The sequence below is a fragment of the Vigna umbellata genome, chromosome 4, assembly GCF_029865625.1.
Source record: "Vigna umbellata cultivar VRB3 chromosome 4, Vumbellata_1.0, whole genome shotgun sequence".
Taxonomy (NCBI): domain Eukaryota; kingdom Viridiplantae; phylum Streptophyta; class Magnoliopsida; order Fabales; family Fabaceae; genus Vigna; species Vigna umbellata.
This window is the reverse complement of record NC_142168.1, coordinates 69252375-69270998: the sequence shown is the minus strand read 5'-3', so window position 1 is coordinate 69270998 and position 18624 is coordinate 69252375. Positions and strand designations below refer to the sequence as shown.

Sequence of the window (18624 nt, the reverse complement as noted above, 5' to 3'; positions counted from 1 at the left end):
TATAGGGCTTTTAGCAACTGGCCTTTAGACTTACACTCTATTCTGATATTATTGTCCAGGGTTTTCCTTTCTGCATTTTCATGGATTCTTCCTGCACCTTTACAGGGTTTAGGATTTACCTGGGCAATGTGAAAAGTACTCTTTCATGCGAGTCATTGGAAAGATTCTAGATTGATTGATCCGAAAGGTTCATAATACAATTCTGAAAGTTAAAATTTTGGGTATTGTATTATGAATTGCATAATGTACAACTTTTTATTTTGAATATTGTCCAACATTTTCAATTATATAATGTAGAATGTATTGTTAGATTGTATAGTCCAAAAATAATTCAGTTATAAAATTATATTTTCAAAATTGCTTGCATAATCCTAGGAACAAAAAGGGGGTAGAGTAGGTTTTTGAATAAATAATCCCTAGTGTGAAGGAACATGAACAGAAAGGGGTAAAGTTTGTAACCCTGACAATGGTTGTTGTGATAGTGTCATAGGTATGCACATTTGGGAATCTCCATCCTTTGATTCTGAGAATACCTGGTAACGGAGGGAACCATCTGCGAATCCTGGTAATTGCTCCTTTCTCCTTCCTCTCAATGCTTAGCTCAATGCATGACCCTTCATTATCACCCCTTTGTTTTTAGTTAATTCACTATCTTCTTCTGTCTTTATTCAGACTGCTAGTGACAACTAAGTGTTTATAAAGGACATAATATAATCCAAAATACAATTTTTAAAGCCAAATTTTTGGATCTTATATATAGTTGGTGTTTCATATAGCTTTGGAAAAAGTAAATTTTGAGTTAGGAAGTTTGTCGTCTTTAAATTTACACTATTAAATTAAATGTAATTTATGATTTATTTTTGTTCTCATACTAATTCTAACTTAAACAAATATAAGTATTAAAAATATATAAACTTAACATAGATTAAATGAATACTAATCTTAATATTTATTTTTGTCATCGACTGCCGACGTTAACTTACTTGCTTGTAATATATGCTAATACCGGTTAATTTATTTATTTTTAATATCTATTTAAATTAGTGTTTGTTTAATTTCCACTAACTTAATAATTTTTAATATTTATTTAGTTAAAGTCAAAATTGACTTTTTTTTTTAATATTTATTTTAGTTAGTATTTATTAAATTGACATTACCATAAATATTTATTTATTAAAAATTATCTATATTTTATTCCTTTTTAATAATTATTTGTGTGAAATCGATTTAACTCATTCTAAGGTACAATATGATCGACATTAATATTTAAAAACTAAATTTATGTCTTTTTTTATTGAATTAATACTTTAATTTGAAATAAAATTATAAAAATACGAGTAACTTATTATTTTTATTATTATAATAAATTAATGCACGAATTGCTTGATGTTGAATTATGGAGATTACTTAAACTGTTTAGATATAATATAAATATTTAAAAAGAGTACGATAAATTGTTAGTATTAGATTTGTTTTTCATTGTCTAAAGCTTTATATAGAAACTAGTTTCAAAATTAGCATTAATATACAATATTACCACAATAAGTTTCATACATACATACGTTTACTATATATGTCACAAATAACACAGTTAAACACAAACTAAGTCGTAGAAAGTTGTGACATTTTTAAACACGTAAGCATGATTTGTAATGACACAATTTCAAGTCCTACAACATACCTTTTACTAACAAACTAATCCTGATATAGACCGAAATCATAAGAACAAACATTTCCAGATCATGATTCCTAAAAAAGGGAACAAATTAAGGTTGTAAAACTTTCGAGCACCACTGTGATTTGCTATGGTTAGTACAACAAAATTGTTCTCCCTTATTCACAAAATCGCTTATTTCTTTCCCATGCACCTTCACGAAACTCACTCACCATCTTCTTTCTTTCCAAAGCATTGAAGCCATAGAACGCTTCTGATAAACTCAACCACAAACACTTTCATTTCAATTTTCCCATTGATCTTGTTGATGCGATTTGATTGTCCTTGCTAACAGTGCTATCATGTCCAACATTTTAGCATGTTTCCAACTCCTAGAACTCAATGTCATATCTGCACAAGACTTGGCTCCTGCAGGTCGTTCAATGAGGACCTATGCAGTGGCATGGATTGACCCAGATCGCAAACTTTCCACTCGAGTTGATTCTCACGGCGGAACCAACCCAACTTGGAATGACAAGTTTGTCTTTCGAATTGATGAAGACTTTCTGTATGATGAAAAGTCTGTGATAACTATTGACATTTACGCTCTTCATTGGTTTCGAGACATTCATGTGGGCACTGCTCATGTTCTCTCCAGTGACATTTTTCCACCACCTTCACAACCTCAACCCCAGAGAAACACTTACACACCCACAGGAATGAGATTCATGGGGCTTCAAGTTCAAAGACCTTCAGGTCGCCCCAAAGGAATTTTGAACATTGGTGCTGCTAGAATTGACAGTTCCATGCGAAGCATGCCTCTTTACATGCAAAACTCCCCAATAGTTGGATACAGTCAAGATGATCATGATCAACCAAAACGTCAAGCCAAGCCAGAGCTTCGACGCTCAAAAAGTGATTCCAGCTCAATGCTTGGCTCAGAAGTGGTAGTTCCCGACCCTCAAGCCAAGACCAAAAGGGAGAGGGCAAGTTCTCAAGTTCTCGCTTCAGAAATAAGCTCCAAGAAGAGTAAAAAGAAAGCTAGCTCCATATTAAGTGCCACATTCATGAAGGGAACCCCAAAAGATGGCAAATTGGGTAGAAAGAAGACTAAAGCGAGAGGCCATGATTCACCAAACAACTTCAATGCAAGGGTAAATGTTGATTACCCAGTAAAGTCCACGCCCAAGCGCCAGTTTCAAAATTCTCCCTTTCCAGCCAAGTCTTATAATAACAACAACAATTACGTAGGTAGTGTGAGAGCCACTCCATTGCATGCCTTTGCGATTGCAGACACGACAATGGAATATGGAACCCCGTACCGCTCCAACTTGGGTTGTCGTCCTTTTATGACGGACTCCGAATTAGGTCCGTCAGCTTCGGAGGTGGTGGCGAGACTACCAATGGAGGAGGGGGAGAATTCTACGGAGGGAGGGTGGAGCTTCGATGACGGCGCGGAGGGCCCGCAACCTAAGGTGGAGAGGTGGCAGACGGAGTCCAATGTCACGGGGGCAAGCAGAAAAGGGAAACATTCACGAAGGCATGCAGATGGGTCAAATGGGTTGTTCTCTTGCTTCAGTGTAATATGTGGAGTTGAGTGCTCCATTGTTTGCGGTGGTGGCGGCGGCGGCAAGAAGCATCGCCGGCGGAGGGTTCAAGCAGTGGACAATGAAAGCTTTCTATCAGAAGAGGAGGCGTATTGAGGGGTGCATGCTTGCATGACTGGTCGAACATGGAGATAAGAAAATTATGTGAGAATTGAGTAAACTCAATCTTCGTAATTCATTGTACTTTTTATGTTTATTTTAACCTGATTCTTTTGTACTCCATTGTGTTTCTAATGAATTTCACGTTGCAAATCATATGATCTTTGTTTACTGATGTTGTAGAATGCATTTTTAGATTTTGATGATGGTGTTTACTTTTGGATTTTGAGGGCGGTGAATATTTTCTGAAGAAAAAGAAAGGTGATTTATTAAATCGTAAAGTAGAACAAAACTTAGTATAAGTTATTATTGTTCCAATCAAATTCACTTAATTTTCTTTCTTCTCATATTTCTGATATAAAATTCTCAGATGAAAAAAAATTATATAAATAATATCTTAATTCAAACAAGTTTACAAAATTATATAACTTTAAATAAATAAAATTTATATATAAAAAAAAATTATATAAATAATATCTTAATTCAAATAAGTTTACAAAATTATATAACTTTAAATAAATAAAATTTATAGTTATATTATTCATAAAACTAAATATAGTAAAACATAAATACATAAATTATTATCATTAATTTTAATGCATTTCATTAAAAATATAACTTTCAAGCTCACAGAATCGCTCCAAACTCACGATTTTATACGATCCTACCGATTTTACAGTCGATTCTATCGAGTTTACGCAGAAAATGAGTTTACTTCTGAATTAACTCGGAAGCCATATCTAAAAACTCAAGAGTTTGATAACCATGATAAGAATTGTTCTTAACCATACAATATCTTATTTTGTCAAGTGAACAATCCAAAGATAAAACTTTTACAAAAAGTAACGAAGGAGCTTCTACTTTCAAGAACAAACTCTTAATTCAGTAAATTTCAAATTTGAACTTGTATGCTAATCTGAGTTTATCTACCCACATATGAGTAACTATCAAGATAAACTTGGAACAAACAGAAAAGAGTTAAAAGCTGGATTGACAAGAAAATCCATATGAAATCAGTCATTCTAGTAGCTGCAACAACAATGATCATGCTATACTCAACAAGCACAAGATGAGTCAATCTTCGACATCTACCACAGTGCCAATTTCATAGAAGTTACATAAAATTTCTTCAGGCAAAAAATACTAATGGATTTGTGATCCTGCTGGTATTACCTCGTGGCTAGAGAATACATAACTAACCAAAGTGTATAACAGAATGAGGTGTAACAACTTCCTACTGCAAAAACTCTCTAGGATCAGTAACATAACCAGTCAATGCAGATGCAGCAGCTGTATATGGCGAAGCCAAATATATTTGACCTTCCTTGTGTCCCATTCGGCCCGGGAAGTTCCTATTTGTAGTTGAAACACAAACCTGCACGACCAGAATGTAAGCAATGGGGTAAATTATTCAGATTCTCAATATCATCACTTGGGTAGAAAGCATATAAATGCAATCATACGACAAAGGAGAAACCATTTAATCCCTTGGCATAACATAACAGTATCACTTGCTTAAATATTCAGAAGCATCCAGCTTTATGATCTACAAAAATCTATAGAACTTCAAGATATATAATATGATTGCATTGCATGTACTATATAGCCACCATAAAAATTAAAGTATATTTTTTTTAGCCTAACCATTTCAGGCTTCTCTGATACTGTGTCAAATACAATTCTAGAAAAGTTTTTTTTTTTTTAAGTACCCTTTTGTAACCAAGAAAGACCAAAATAGATGTTCTACCGAAGCTGATTAGAGAGACTTCTAATGTTAGTGAAATGAAATTTTTTAAAAAGTTGTGTCAGATAGCCCTAACTTTATATTCTCACCCCCAACTTTCTTCGTTATTTTCAAGCCAGAAACAAGTTTCTACTTTTACCTTTTGTTCACTTAAATGAATTTGGGGGAAAATGATTGACTGATTTGAGATGATTTGAAGATAAATTTTTGGTTGTTTAATTGAGTGAATTTGGAGGTAAATGAGAGTGGATTTGGAAGCAATATTTGTGAGAATTAGTGTAGGATTTGATTGATGTGACAGATTAAAAAAATTTACTTCCAAATCGACTCTCACTTCCAAATTCACTCAAATAAACAACAAAAGAATTTATCTTCAAATCCTCTCAAATCCACTCAATTACTCTCTCCCAAATCCATTCAAGTGAACAAAGCCTTAAGGAATTTGGTTTTGTTTTACAAATTACAGATTTTAAGCTAAATGTTAACTGTCAATCGATTGTAAAATAAAAATTACAAATTATTTGTAACATTGTAGTTAGTATTGCACAATTCACATGATGATTCACCCGATTCAGTGCCAAGACAGGTCAGTGCCAAGATTTTCAATTCCATCAATGTAATAAGGATAAATGTAACATGGGGAGAATTTGAACTACACTTGTCAATTGCAAGATGTGGGGAAGAAGTAGGGAACTTGCCTGAGGTTCATTCATGCGTGCATAAGTATCTTTTGGGCCACCCAAACAAGCACCACAACTAGGACTAGCTGGAGTGTCACACCCAGCTTCTTCAAATATCTGTGAGCAAGTCTTACCACCAGATCCAGGAACTGGGATGCTGTATACGTCCATCCAAACCTGAAATTTCATTAATAGATACCAGTTGGAAAATATTCATCTAGCATTATTTCCCAATAGAACTTTATTAATAACTGTACATCAACTGGTGAAAATATACAAACATGAGCTTCTTTTCAGACCTTTTGGGTAGCAGGCACAAGAAACGTGGGAACTTTGACCTTTTTACCCTGCAGATTCAGACATTTTCTAAGTTAGGGGAAGTAGTTCTAGGATTCATGTTGGAAATATTAATAGTTAATGGACTTGGGAAATAATATGTTTACATATCAAAATGATAGTCCTCATGGGTACTAGTGACTAGAAAGTTACATGCAATTAACAACTGTAGCGTAAGAAATAGTCTCCACCAAGTCTATCAAAATCCTATTATATGGATATTTTGCATAACACATGTAACACATTCTATTGAATAAGCAAGCACATAATCCCATTCTTCGCTATAAAATAATATTAAGTTACCTCTATTTTCTGGTTAAATTTAAATAATTCATGGGAGAGACATAGGCACAAAGGTCACAAAAAGGCTGGTAAATTCTATAAGCAATGCAAGATAAAATACCATACAAGAAAACACGATGACCAGTCCCATACATTTTAGGATACAAATTGGTTATGCCATACTAACAAATGAAAATAATAGTAAAAAAGTCTAGGACTCAGCTAGAAAAGCTTCCAGTAATATCTTATCATAGATTATAGATATACAATAGGAAAATATGATGCTTACTGATGCCAGAAAAACTTTTGCTGCAGCCATGAAATCCTCTGTTTTCCCACCTGTACAAGATCCTATATATACTCTGTTAATCTTCACGTCCTTGCACTCTCTTGCCAGAGCACGGTTATCAGGAGAATGAGGCTGCAACATTTATAAGCATAATATTAGCAAGGGAACCTAATGGCAGCATCATATAATAACAACACAAATGCATAGAAAATAAATACAATACAAAAACCTCACTGGAAATGCAAACAAAGACTAACCTTGGCCACCACTGGCTCCAATTTTGAGACATCAAATCTATACTCTGAGAGAAATCTAGAGAACAACAAAAAAAGGGTGTTACTAATAGATAAACCTGACTACCATTGAATACTATTTCTGCAGCTAAATCAAGTTTTTCTCCAGTACAAAGATTATAGACATTTTTTTTCCTTCCCCAAGTTTAATTCATAAGGGATGCAGGTTAAAAAATTATTTGTTAGAGATCACACATAGACTAGAGATATAATCATGTTATAAGTAGGCAAACCTCACCTACAATCCGGTTTTGTAAGGTTTAATAAGTTCACTTTCTAAAATGGTATAAAAATGCATTATGACCAGGTTTATTAAACTTATTGCGTCACCCACTTTTAGACCAATTATTGAACCACCAACAAATATCTAAACTCTCATTCCCTATCGAAAGAGACTGTGTTGTAGATCCCAAATCAATTAGGGATATAATCATATTATAGTATATAAGTAGTTCTAAGAGTGTTAACAAGCAAAATTCATGCATCAAAGCTTGGTTTGATAAATTAAACCCATATGTATCTTGAGAATCCAAGGGGGTGATCATAACTAGATCTATATAGCATGCCAATTTCAATATAACATTGCCAAGAAGCAGCAATAATCATAACACACCGAAACATAAGGATGGCAAATAGTTAGTCTTATACTTTCTTCATGAGTACTGTTAGATATATTATATCTTTTATCTTTTAGTTATTTTGTTATTATTTCTCATTTGTATTTTGGGCTTAGCCCATTTTCTTCTATTATAAATAGAGAACCCTATGTGTGTATTTAACACAAGGGAGATTAATCTAAATATAGTTTTTCACTATATTCAACATGGTATCAGAGCAGGTTCTTTGATCTTCTTCCAAGTACTATGCTGTCTGCCGGCGACCGGTCGCCATGGTCGCCGGCAGCCCCTAAAATCTCAGTAGGCAGTCCATTTTTTCTTCTTAAATCTCTGCCACAGTCAGCACCAGTCCAGACCTAGTGTGCCACTGATGTCGCCGCCACTTTCCGCTGCCGTCGCTGCTAACTCCGACCTCCGTCGCCGCCACCACCGGCCACCGTCACAGTTTCGACGGGTGACCTGCGGATCTGGACCGTCTCTTCGAGCGACGGCCAACCACGCCGGTTTCGAGAGCCGCTTCTCAGTCACGCAGCGCTTCTTTTAGGCCACTCCGCCATCGTCGGCCACCACCGGCCGCCGTCACAGTTTCGACCGGTGACCAGCGGATCTGAAGCGTCTCCTCGAGCGACGGCCAACCTCGCCGCAGTGATGACCAGACTCCTCACCACGCGCCTCCACGTGCCGCTTCTTCTCGGCCACTCTCGGTCGCGTGTTCTGCACGCGTCGCTTTCCCGGTGTCAGAGTTTCACCGCGTCCCTGCAGATCGTCTCGTCAGAGCTTCTTGATTGTGTTTTGGTTCTTGTTTCTCCGTTTTGTTGGCTTGGGCTCATACCTAGGGTTTTCTCCCTCACGTTTTTGGAACCCTAAGTCCCTTTTCTTCTCTAAGTTTAAAATGGCTTCTTCTACTGGAAATCTGTTTCACTACTAAGGATGTTGATTCTAGCAGTGGGTGCTACGGAGAAAGATTTGGCTAGGGATGAAAGTCTAGGTTTGAGAATGTGATCTTGAGCAAGATCGACTCAAAATTTGATGTCCAGGCATCGTTTGCCGCTGTCCAGGCACCCACCGTTCGCCGCTGTTCAGGCGCCGTTTGCTGCTGTTCAGGCGCTGTTTGCCGCTATTCAAGCGTCGTATGCTTCCAACCACTGTAGGCCCCATCACCTCGTCAGTTAGTGATGGCAGTCCCTGTAGTTTTGTCGCTTCCAGCCACTACAGGCCCCATCAGTCAGTGATGGCAATTTAGTCCCTACAGTTTTATAGCATTCAACCGCCGCTGCAGTCGCTACCGCCTCAGACATACCAACTGCATCAGTTCTTCTTGGGCTAGAGTTTAGCCCGATCTTCTTGTGATACACTGCTAAGTATCACCACTTGGGAGTTGTCCAGCAAAGAATTTTGGACCTCCAACATGTCTTTGGATCTTTGATGCCTTTGTTTCAGCATTGTAGCTTAATATTTGGTTTTGTTTTAGTGGTCCAGCAACTGTGATATTTCACATTTCCGCCCTTCACACTAAGGGGGAGTACGTTTCCAAGACACTACAAGTCACATAAATATGGGTGTAGTCCCTGCAGTTTTGTAGATTTCAGCTACTACTGTTGATCCCGTCACCCATCCATCATTGATGAGGATTTAGTGTAGTCCCTGCAGTTTTGTAGCTCTTAGCTTTCAGCTACCACTGTTGATCCCGTCACTCATCCATCATTGATTGGGAATCAGTCCTTGCAGATTGTCATTGTCCACCACTGCTTTCCTTCATCCACTTTTGAAGTTGAAGTTTCACAAGCTGTTGTTAGTCCATCTATGTTTGCCTCGCACTCTTGAAGACAAATCATCTAGTTCAACACTGAGTTCATCTATTTCAAGCTTAGTTCATACAATTTGTATGCTCTAGCTTGAGGGGGAGTGTTAGATATATTATATCTTTTATCTTTTAGTTATTTTGTTATTATTTCTCATTTGTATTTTGGGCTTAGCCCATATTTCTTCTATTATAAATAGAGAACCCTATGTGTGTATTTAACACAAGGGAGATTAATCTAAATATAGTTTTTCACTATATTCAACAAGTACCATATCCTCCTTATAAGATGAAACATTTTCTTCGTAAAATCCCCAAAGTCAATATGAAATCCAAAGTTGTTCTTCCCACAAAGTAAATATCAATTCCTTTACTCATACTCCAATGACAGGATAAGAGTATGAAAATCTGTAACTATACTATACCCATATTGAAAAGTCGATATGAAACAACACAATAAGCTTTTCCTTACCATGTTGAGAAAGCGTGAAAGAAGAGACACAAACTGGCTAGAAAACCATGTGTCTCAGCTACACACCAAGTCTGGTTTATATAGAAATATTGCTTTAGTATCATAATTACATGATATTCAGTTTCTCAAATAACTAACATCAAATTGATAAGTATCCAATCACTAGGAGAACCCACCCTCAAAAGTTAGCTATTAAAGGAGCAAAACCAAACACTTATGCTCTACCAAGCATCCATATTACACAATGGGGGACTTAAGCACCCCATAATACCCAAGTTCCCATCACAACAAGTCAATCTACATTATTCTAATAACTCATGAAAGAAATCTAAAGTAAATGCAATATTTGATACTCATTCTCAGTGTCTATTTATACTGACTATGGATTTTATATAGTGCACCTTGTCCATCAAAACTTTCAACAGATAGAAAGTATCTTATTAAATACAAAGTTGTACAAAAGCATTGAGCTTTCCCGACACTGAATAAAACCAGGAAAATCAAGAATTTAGAAAACCAGAACTACCTTGCTTTCTGGTCGCTATAGACAGGCTCATATGACAGAGATGTCTTGCCCTGCAAAAAGAAATGCAAACAATATTAAAACTAATACTATAAAAGACAGTATCAAAGAGAATGCAAGATTAAATGGACACTAAATATAGCCACCCATTTCATCAATACAGCCAAACTGAATGAGATGTATAATTCAGAAGGCAAGATTAATAATTGGAAACCAAACCAATAAAAAAAGAAAAAAAGATAATACTTTCACTATCAAATGCCAATCAAGATTATCCACGATAGACAAATTACTGTACATTCCTCTCAATGATTCTGAGGTACATCATGATATTGTGATGTTTACCAGATCTTCTAACACCCTCTCAAGGCAAACCTTACTAAGCTTTTAACCTTGTAACAAAAAAAAAACCTCCACAAAAGGAAATAGCATAAATACGAAGTGTGAAGTGCACCCATAAATCATAGCTAAAAGGGCAACTTGCAGATGCTAAAGCAGACCACTGCTGGAAAGATAACTCAACAATACAGATGCAATGATCATTAGCTTGATTTAAATTTCTCAGCAAGCTATAAATATGGCATGAACTAAAACTTCACCAAGATAAGTATTTGGAAACTTCAAACATCAAGAAGAAAACAAGAAAACAGAGATCTAGTAATCTTGGAAATTAAATCTTGCAAGGGCACCGTAAGTCATAGCCAACATAAGTTACCATTAGAATGATCATTAACGGAAACAGAAGTCATTTCATGCAGGTATGATTACCAGTGGGAATGGGAAGATGAGTAACACACTAAACTCAGCTGGAAAATCAAACACCCAACAAAGACCAATGGCACAACAAAGGTCAACTTTGAAGAGCCCAAGGTTTTACAAACCCCATACTTAAATCCCATACATCCAATGTGGAACTCGATCCCTCTCTTTGCATGAAATTAGATCTTAACATTCTTATATAAATTATCTATTTAATTTGACAAACGAAATTCCAAATTTTGAAAAAACTCGACAGTTGAATGCTAACAATAGAAGTTATGGAGGATGATGTCAAGCTTAAGATAACAGGTTTAGATAAGAAAGAATATACATAAAGGAGACTCCACGTAATAAGACATTGAATTGATATAGTTAATGATGAGGCAATACACAGCAACAACCACTATTAAACTTGTGCATATTATCCTAGGCTCCCAATTCTAATCAAATAATGAAAAAGATTAGGAAATTTAATGAAATATGGAAACCACAGCAAAGTGATTATCTAAGAAAATATTTTAGGATACAATCAATATATTAAGACATTTAACATCAACCAAACGGTACTAAAATCTTTTCAGAGGCAACAGAGAATCTCAGTGGGACAAACCTCAAGATATTTAAATGTAGTACTATCAGCAGGAACAACACCATTCTTTCCACCAGCTTCGACAACCATGTTGCACAATGTCATCCGTTCTTCCATCTATCCAGGAGGAACAGGTTACCAAAATAACAATTACAACCAAAAGAAAAAGGGTTCACAGATTGAAGAAATACATAAGGCTCATTTACTTGTGTTTCTGGTTCCTGTTATAACTTTTTAATTACAAAGCCACCAACTGTTTTCAATTGTCTCTCTGTTTTCAAATATTTGTAAAAGAAACATTGAAAACGACTTTTTTTTTTCGGTTATCTGAAGAAATCTTTCAAAACAGGAAACAAACTGGGAACAATATAACAGTTTTGTAATTAAAAAGAGAAAACGAAAAAATGGAAATACAAGTAAACGAACTCTTAGTGTTAAATCATAACATGACATCTTGCTCTACATGCTTACAGTTAAACTTTCAACAGTTGTGCCAACAAACTCCATAGCTTTATATGTTGCACCAGCCACACCTATTTCACCAATAATCTGTAAGGTAAACCATTAACCAATGTAAGGATGTAAATTTTATATTTGCCAAATGAAAATAAGCTAACAGTCACAGTCACCTAGTACTATGGCATGTCCAAACCAAAGTACGGGACCAAGGCACTTACTTGCAGAATTAAATCCTTTGAAAGCAAATAATCAGGCATTTCTCCATCCATTACAAATCTCAAAGTTGGGGGCACCTGCATTTTGAATACAATATATTATGGATTAAAAAATGAGTGTATCAAGTAAAGCAAATAAGTTAACAAGCTTATAAGCTAGTTTGACCAACACAAAAGTGTTTGACAAGTTACTTCAAAGTATTTTAAGAGTTTTTAACTGATAAGCTACATACAAACTATTTCCTCTAGCTTCTAGCTTGTAACATATAGCTTATTTAATTTTCTTTCTTTACTATCCCTTAGATTTTAATACATTTCTTCATTGTCCTTAATTCTTTATCCATTATTATCTATTTTCATTATAAATTGAAGTAAATAATGCTTCATTACATGAAGCTAGGTAAAAACTCACACACAATGAAAATTATATCAAAGAAACTCAATGTAAAAATAGTTTAAAATGAGAAATAAAAAATTTAAATTTCTGAAAGTAAATAAAAATTGAATTTATTAATACTCATTAGATCAACTAGTTTAAATAAAATAATATATCCATATAAAAAAAGCATATATAACTTTTAAAACTTAAATATAAGCACAAAAGAGTTTAAAAAAGAATTTGATTATTTTTAAAAAAATCAATAATTGTAATTACATAATACATTTTTGTCTAGAAAACACAAATTTGATTTATATGATAAAACTTATGTAGTTATGTCCTTTTATGACATTTTTACATTTACCAATCAGCTAGTTGTAACAAACACTTCTAATCCAATAAAATAGCTTATCTGGTCAGAACTCTTAAGTTATGAGCTTATCAGCTCAGAACTCTTAAGTTATGAGCTTATCAGCCAGTTTTTCCAAACACACCCTATCTCTACTATTAACAAATTAAACAAAAAGGTACTATTCCATCTTTATTCTTGTCCCAAAATATTCAAAGAAATCTTTATTCTGTTTTTTATGTTTTGCTCTCATAGTATATTCAATTTTTTTTGCACTCAAAATGGGAAGATAAGTCTTGGAAATACAGAGCAGCCAAACAATATGTTCTTTCAAATATTTGAATATTATAAATTATAAATAGTTAAAAGAAAGAGACACAACAAAGTTGGCTGCAAATTCTAATCAGTAATAAGAGAAAAATGACATAAAAAGAGAAAATAAAACACATTAAACTTTTCATTCTAGAACTAGCAAAGATAAAACCTTGTGCTGGAGTTGATGATAAAGGTAAAAAAATATATAATGGTTCTACGGAATATCTTCTATTAAAAACCAAGAGATGTGAGTCTTGAGCAGAAGCTACCTTGAGCAGAAGTTTCCCAGTTCCCAGCACAAAACCGGCATCAGTATTTCCAATCCCTGTAGCAAATTGACCAAATGCTCCAGCAGTACATGTGTGAGAATCAGTACCTAAGAGAACCTGCAGGTAACCGTGAAATTAAAAAAGCAGGAACCAAAGTTATGCTAAACAAATGAACAATACATCACCACAGTAAAATTATCTTGTTATACTAAACAAACCTCTCCTGGCCGACAATGACCTTCCTGTGCAAGAGCAACATGGCAAACACCCTTATAGTCTGGATTTGCCTGTAGTTTTATAATCTCAGAGTCAATGTTCTTGGAAATTGTGCATTACAAAGCATTTAAAGAATTGAGTCAGACAAATAAAGATTTAAATATAAAAAAAATGCATACCTTAAAATTACTAAGATCCTTAATATCATAAAAATATTTTATATTTTGCTCCTGGCAAAATCTCTTAATATGTCCACATTGCGATTGGCACGTTCATCACTTGTAAATATATAGTGGTCAGGTATTATTACAAGCTTTTCACGGTCCCAAACCTTTAAATGAATAACACAATCAGGAAAACACAGAAATAAAAAAACACAATCAGGAAATCACAGGCGTGAAAACACAATCAGGAAATCATAGAAGTTAGGTCTCAGCATGTAACGAGATTAACTGCCAACCAGTCCTAGAAAATTAGAATCACTCTAAGAGCCACATAAGTATAAGAACACGCAAGAAAATTTCCAGCAAAGGCAACTTTCAAGGTAAAAGAATCAACCATGTAATGGACATGAAAAAGTGCACAATCAAACCAGTAATGTATTTTGAAGTTCCCACTTACAAAAGTAATAATCATTTTACATCCCTTTTCAGCACTCACAATGCTAGAACCTCTCACATGACTTCTAAACCGACAAAGTTCCCACCCAGAAAGCACAAAGCTACATTCAATAAACAGAACCTATCCCGTAGATTGTCCTTCAAAATCAATTTCACCACATGACCCCAATCCTACTTTCTTCAACAACCCTCACAATTCATCTTTTCTCGAACCGTCCTCAAAGTTCCAATAGACTTCCAATCCAACAGCACAATCAATGAAGAACCATCAGAAAAATCAAAACTCCCATAAAAGATAGTCTTGAGTAATACCAGCTAAGCCAATTAACTAACTCACCTTAGCATCCTCACCAAACTCCTTCTTGAAAATCCCAATAGAACCGGGCCCGCAAACATCATGTGTCATCAAAATATCAACATTGACCCAAACATTATCCCCAGGGCTCAACTCGGCCTTCTCAGAAGCTCTGGCCAATATCTTCTCAGTCATGGTCATTGCGGTTCTCACCTGAAACACATAAAAAAAAGCAAAATTGACACACAAAAACTCAAAATCAACTCCAGAAATCCAAAAGGGTGCCCGAAAAACTCAACTGATCCAGTGGTAGAAGGCTGGCGCTGAGGCGCCGCCACAGAACAACGGATTCTCTTTGGAACCGCTTTGAAGCATCTCTGAGAGGAGAATGCGTAGAGAGAGAGATCCTTCAGAGAGACAAACAAAAGAAGAAAAAAGGGGTTAGTATGGGGCAAAGCTAACCCATTGGAGAAACAGGGGTGGAGAAAAATGAAGTTTTTTGAAGCATGAGAGAGAAGAAAGTGAATGACGACTATGCTTGGGGATTGGGAGCATAGAAGGGAATCATAGAACGAACCTTTGTGCGGAGAAAGGAAGTGAATGATGGAGAGAGAAGAGAAGAAGCCATGGATTATCGATGTTGAAGCTGTGATGAACACAAAACTAGTCAGTGGAGGCTGTCCTTTATTACCCTGTTTTGATTGAGTGTCTCCGTTTTTTTTTTTTCACAAATCTTAGGAACATATTCTGAGTGAAATTAATTAATGAATTAAATAAACTAAAAGGAGGATCGTGTGATGCACGAGTACGTATGGTCTCTAAAAACTATCAGGGAAGATTTTTTTAGTATGATATAGTTTATTAAGGTAATGAAGTAATATTTGTAATTGTCTCGACATTTAAATTATTGATAAAATTTAACCATTTAAAATAATATGGAAAATGAGATATTAATTGTAATCATGCATAGGACATAACAATTTGTTGAACGATGATCCTTCACCGTCCCATCTTCTTCACCGTCATCTTCTTTCTACACATTTTCAATATTTTTTAAATTCCAAATTTATTATTTTACTTTTACTTTTTACTGATTTTACTTTTACTTTTTATTTACTTTTATTTAAAACCTATTCCCAATTCCTCTCATTTCTTTTCACTCACAGCAAACCCCACACCCTTCCCCCGCTGTCACTTCCTCTCATCCTCTTAGTTTCCACTTCCGTTAACACAACATTCTCCATTTTTGTTTCTCCTTTCTTTTTTCTCTCCAATGGTGCGTTGGTGGTGCATCGTTCGGCGGTGGTTTGTGATGGTGGTGGTTTGTGCGTTCGTAGGTGCTTGCCTTCAACGGACATCCGACGACAGATGTGGGCTTTCATTTAAGGACAAACGGACATCCGTTGTGATCGCGGAATCGGGTTGAATAGGTTCTTATTAGGGTTTCTGCGGAAGGAATTTTAGGTTACCACCATTGTCATCGTCGTCGAGTCTGAGTGAGTTTGCGATTGTCCTTGCAAACCACGACATGGTTTGGTTTGATTGATTACAGCCTCTTACCAAATTTCGATCACCACTTCCTCCCAACTCAAGGCTCCCCTCCTTCACCGGATCAGCTCATACTCTGTCACACCGTTTCAGATTGCACAAACCAAAAATTTTTATTATTTGCGTTTAATTCTAATTTCCCATTAGCTTTTTCTAATTCATTCTTATTTCTAACTCTGCAACCTTTCTTCATTTGAAATGAGATTAAAGGCAATTTTGAAAAACATGTCATTTTTCTTTGTTAATTATGTTTACTTTACATTTCTTCACATTGTAATTAATTAAATATTTTTAATCAAACCTTAAATTAATAGATTATGCTTCAATTTAGTCAAATAAAACTTATTGAAGTTGAGACTTAGTTCAAAAGTGCTCAACCTTCTCAGTATTTCCTTTATGAATCTAACATTTATATCTTCGAAAACTTTATCATTTGAATTTTTATTATAAAACTCGTGGTGCCATTTTTAACCACAATCACGTATGAATATCAACACACAAAATATCGTGTCCCAATATTTACACAAAATAAAATTGATTGAATACACAAAGAATACAATTAAACAAACTAAAATCAAGAAATTAAAATTTTAGAGGATGAAATCTAATTTGTTTTGTATGAGAATCAAAATGGACATATTATTATTTTACCATGGTTAATGATACAGGGACTATTAATGAAAGTGTGTTGATTGTTCGATGAAACTATTAATGAAAGTGGTTGTTGTTGGATAAAAATAAAAATAGAAATCAAATATTACTGAAGGACAAAAATGAAATGAAGAGGTGTAGGAAATTACAAGTGGTGGTGGAGGGAGTAACACTCCAATTTATTGCACTTAAATTTAGATTACTGCATAAATCATGTTTATTTATTGAGAAAATTTAGACAATATCGTGTAAAATTTTAATATCAGTTTTTATAGAATATGATATTTCATCCTTAAAAAAACTGCAGAGTTTTCTATATCTATTACATAGTTAATGATATCTGCATAATAAAAAGAAACCTCATACATAGTATACAAATATAATAATTTTAAAACTAAAACAAAATACTCTTCATATGAAAATATAAAAAATATATACAAGTTAACCCTTATGTAAATTAATATATATATTAATTTGTTATTGGTTAAATATATATATATAATATATATATATATATATATATATATATATATATATATATATATATTGTTATTGGTTAACACTTATAAAAAGTGTCACAAAAAAGTTTACGAAGAGATTTTTGGAACACCTTTCCCTAATGTATACTTATTATTCCAAATTTGAATATATTTTTATTTAGAAAAATTGTGAAATTAGTAATGAAATATCTAAAAATACTAGGGAGTTGAATGCAAAAACAGCGTATAACGTCACAGGTTTAACGTTCAACCACTCACTGAATAACCAATGTTAAAAATGATCGGTGACATTTTTGTAAATAAATTCGACGTATTATTTGTCAGCCAAAAGTTTCCCCTTTTTAATTTGAGCGGGAGATTGAAAATTCATTCACTTTATCTTAGCGCGCGAGATCCTCTTCTCTTCTTAAACTTTTCTCAAACGAAGTTTGACGACCATCACATGTAATCTTTCTTTCATTTGATACAAATGCATGTTAATTAACTACTTTATGTATAATTTTCGTTTGTTTTGACCGATTATTTTCGTTCTTGTCCTTCATAGGCGCATTCTACTTTCTCTCTTACTAGTGGAAACACTTTATTCCGACGAACCCACCTTTTGAAGATTAGTTTTCGTTTTCGTTTTGAAGAACTTATTTGTTGAACTTGTTTATTGTTGTTTTTTGTTGAACTTGTTTGTTGTTGTTATTTGGTTGAACTTGTTTGTTGTTGTTATTGTTTGATTGAACTTGTTTATTATTTGCTTTTATTGTTTGTTGTTGATACTATACTACAAGTTCATAATTCATGCCTTATAAAATACCAAAAACTAAAATTGATTGAATACACAAAGAATACAATTAAACAAACTAAAATCAAGAAATTAAAATTTTAGAGGATGAAATCTAATTTTTTTGTATGAGAATCAAAATGGACATATTATTATTTTACCATGGTTAATGATACAGGGACTATTAATGAAAGTGGTTGATTGTTCGATGAAAATTATTAATGAAAGTGATTGATTGTTGGATAAAAATAAAAATTAAATATTATGGAGAGGTGTAGGAATAATGCGTGG

General features: G+C 34.3%; 3 protein-coding genes across 4 annotated transcripts; 1 reads left to right on the top strand and 2 right to left on the bottom strand.

Moving 5' to 3' along the window:
• Positions 1-52: 52 nt before the first annotated feature.
• On the top strand, positions 53-3516 carry LOC148201068 (uncharacterized). Of its 2 annotated transcripts, XM_088113810.1 has the most exons (2): positions 53-565; positions 2090-3516. In XM_088113810.1, exon 2 carries the CDS (start codon positions 2098-2100, stop codon positions 3355-3357), a length of 1260 nt encoding a protein of 419 aa, XP_087969936.1. In that variant the 5' UTR covers positions 53-565; positions 2090-2097; the 3' UTR covers positions 3358-3516. The 2 variants fall into 2 exon arrangements, with proteins under 2 accessions (XP_087969936.1, XP_087969935.1); XM_088113809.1 differs by lacking the exon at positions 53-565 and having other exon boundaries at positions 1470-3516.
• Positions 3517-4318: 802 nt separating this feature from the next.
• On the bottom strand, positions 4319-14197 carry LOC148201067 (3-isopropylmalate dehydratase large subunit, chloroplastic-like). Its single transcript, XM_088113680.1, has 12 exons — positions 14127-14197; positions 13950-14018; positions 13732-13848; positions 12423-12497; positions 12217-12294; positions 11767-11862; positions 10401-10450; positions 6949-7003; positions 6692-6823; positions 6084-6131; positions 5803-5961; positions 4319-4735 (listed from the first exon to the last, which is right to left on the bottom strand). Exons 4-12 carry the CDS (start codon positions 12471-12473, stop codon positions 4595-4597), a joined length of 810 nt encoding a protein of 269 aa, XP_087969806.1. The 5' UTR covers positions 12474-12497; positions 13732-13848; positions 13950-14018; positions 14127-14197; the 3' UTR covers positions 4319-4594.
• Positions 14198-14526: 329 nt separating this feature from the next.
• On the bottom strand, positions 14527-15605 carry LOC148201066 (3-isopropylmalate dehydratase large subunit, chloroplastic-like). The gene is made up of 4 exons (XM_088113681.1): positions 15440-15605; positions 15162-15269; positions 14905-15075; positions 14527-14801 (listed from the first exon to the last, which is right to left on the bottom strand). Exons 1-4 carry the CDS (start codon positions 15488-15490, stop codon positions 14748-14750), a joined length of 384 nt encoding a protein of 127 aa, XP_087969807.1. The 5' UTR covers positions 15491-15605; the 3' UTR covers positions 14527-14747.
• Positions 15606-18624: the final 3019 nt, after the last annotated feature.